Source organism: Anabas testudineus, chromosome 4 (genome assembly GCF_900324465.2).
Source record: "Anabas testudineus chromosome 4, fAnaTes1.2, whole genome shotgun sequence".
Lineage (NCBI taxonomy): Eukaryota > Metazoa > Chordata > Actinopteri > Anabantiformes > Anabantidae > Anabas > Anabas testudineus.
This window is the reverse complement of record NC_046613.1, coordinates 13,150,084-13,152,683: the sequence shown is the minus strand read 5'-3', so window position 1 is coordinate 13,152,683 and position 2,600 is coordinate 13,150,084. Positions and strand designations below refer to the sequence as shown.

The 2,600-nt window shown below is 44.0% G+C and overlaps 1 protein-coding gene across 1 annotated transcript; it reads left to right on the top strand.

Moving 5' to 3' along the window:
* Positions 1-2,600, top strand: s1pr4 (sphingosine-1-phosphate receptor 4). The gene is made up of 2 exons (XM_026346495.1): positions 1-97; positions 774-2,600. Exon 2 carries the CDS (start codon positions 927-929, stop codon positions 2,169-2,171), a length of 1,245 nt encoding a protein of 414 aa, XP_026202280.1. The 5' UTR covers positions 1-97; positions 774-926; the 3' UTR covers positions 2,172-2,600.

The window sequence follows — 2,600 nt, the reverse complement described above, 5'->3', positions numbered from 1 at the left end:
CTTGCTTACTTCCCCATCAAAAATGTGCTGCAAATATCTGTCGTCAGCTACAACTGCTCTATCTTCTCAACACTCAGCATCACCACCAGCAGCCAGAGTGAGTATTCCCCACTGCACTGCATCCACTTTACTCTACGCCTCTGATGTTTGCTTTAATGGATTTCATTACCATAAAATAGAATACAATTAGAATAAAATCTCTTTAATAGAATTTTTATATACATTTCTGTATTTGTGCTTATTGCTTGTAGAACAGCACACAGTATGCAAAACTTAATGTTAAGTTGTTGTTCTTTATTTTAAATCAATATGATAGATAAAAAACAAAAAAAACTTCATATTCATGTTGAGTTTTGATTAATTGCTTAATTGATTTTTGATGTCACTGAACAGGGATAAGAAAAAAGGAAAAAAAAAAAAAACTTGCTCTTGTTATTTTGCAATTTATCATTAAAACATAGCAATTCATTCAACATCTCTACCTGGGAATTGTCAAAAAGCCTTTTCCAGCATTGTTGTAAACAATATGTGTATTTCCGTCATGTGGTGATTTAAATGCCGTCGGCAGCTGCTCGCTCATCCTGTGTTAACCACAGCTAGGTGGAGTGCAGTGGCACACGAGGGACCCTTTTAAATCATGTTTTTTTAAATTGACTGACTGAGTCGACACAGCGCAGTTAGGAAAGCAAGAGTTTTCTATTGGCTTCATTGTGACATGCTGTAGATTACCTCATTTAAACTGTTTGTTATTTCTTCCTCCTCCGTCTTCTCAGGTGTGTGCTGAGAACAGGCAGAGCGCTCCAGTGGTTAGAGTGTAAAGGTAGCCTGTCTGATCGCAGGAGTGCCACACTAATTCCCGTGCAGCTCGTACCAGCTTGGTTCAGCCTGTTCTCGCCTACAACCTTGATCTTGAACAACGTGGCCGTATGGATGTCTTCTCCTCCCTCACCTCCCCCTCCTCATGCCCCCACTTGTACCACTTACCCAGTTACTCCAGCAACAGCACCATCTCAAACGTCACAGCTAAATCCACTGGGATCAGCCATGTGATTTTGCGCCATTACAACCACACAGGCCGCCTGCAGAACAGGACCATCTCAAACACCCAGACCAACGTCAGCGTGTCGACGGTCGTCTTTCTCGCCTTCAGTGTTTTCATCATCCTGGAGAATCTCCTGGTGCTGGTGGCTGTCATATCCCGCATCCGCCACAGCCGGCGCTGGGTTTACGTCTGCATTGCCAACATCACACTCAGTGATCTCCTCACTGGTGCTGCCTACCTAGTCAACATCTGCATGTCTGGCAAACAGACTTTCCGCCTCACCCCTGCTCTGTGGCTCTTCAGGGAAGGGATGCTGTTTGTGGCCCTGGCAGCCTCCATCTTTAGTTTGTTGCTTATTGCTGTAGAGCGTTACACCACCATGATAAAGCCGATGCCGCAGAAGTCAACCGCAAAGTCCTACTATAGGATCTTTGGCCTGGTGGCACTCTGCTGGGTTTTGGCAATGGTAATTGGGTTCCTCCCTTTGATGGGCTGGAACTGTGTGTGCAGTCTGGATGGATGCTCCACGCTTCTTCCTCTATACTCCAAGACCTACATCCTTTTCTCTCTTTTCATTTTCTTTGTCATTCTCCTGACAATTGGTGTGCTCTATGGTGCCATCTATTGCCACGTCCACAAGAGTGCCAGTGACGGCTCTCATCGAAGCCGCAAGCACTCCTTGGCTCTGCTTAAAACTGTGATCACCATTGTTGGGGTCTTTATGCTTTGCTGGGGGCCACTGTTCCTGCTGTTACTGGTGGATTTCTTCTGCGTCTCCCGCCAGTGTGCACTGCTGTTCAGCGCTGATTATTTCATCTCCCTGGCCGTTCTCAATTCTGGCCTGAACCCCATCATTTATGCTCTGGGCAGCAATGAAATGAGAAAGGCTATTGCTGATTTGCTGTTTTGCTGCTGCCTGAAGTCTGGCCTCTGTCACCCAGACGTATTCACATCCAAGGAGACCAACAGCACCTCTGAGAGCAAGCGGGACAGTCTCAGGAACAGTTTTAACAGGGTCAGGAATCTGAGTGTGGCCTCCCCACCATCAACGCCAAGCAAGACTCGCAGGCCGTCCAGAAAATATAGGCTGAGCTCCACCACCAGCTGCCTGTCAGTTTCAAGTGGTTAAACCACAAAGTGTTCCCCTCCCAAGCAAACGAGACCTGTGTGCACTGATACACATCTAACCGTTTCCCCTGAGTTTTGGTCTGAATGTTCACCGCTTCGCCAGCAGACATTTGCACTGATAACTTGTGCTACTCGGTACACACTTTCAGATAAAAATGTATATCCACATTTATCTTTGAGGGTTTTCTTTCATATTGAGATGTTTTTTCGTACACAATTTATTGTATTGTTGCTATATTAAGTTGCACACAAAAAAAGAAAAACGTATATTTTTACAGCAGATAATTCTATAAGTCGATAAATCTATTTCATATCTAAAAGGTTAAGTGAACAAATATGTATATTTATGTATATGTCATTTTATTGTAACATTTTATTGAACTTAAAGAAAATAATAAAGTTTATTTTGCCCTAAGTATGAGTGCATGTT

What these genes read in the sequence shown, in the direction of transcription:
- s1pr4 (XM_026346495.1), top strand. Translation starts at nt 927, where the DNA reads ATGGATGTCTTCTCCTCCCTCACCTCCCCCTCCTCATGCCCCCACTTG.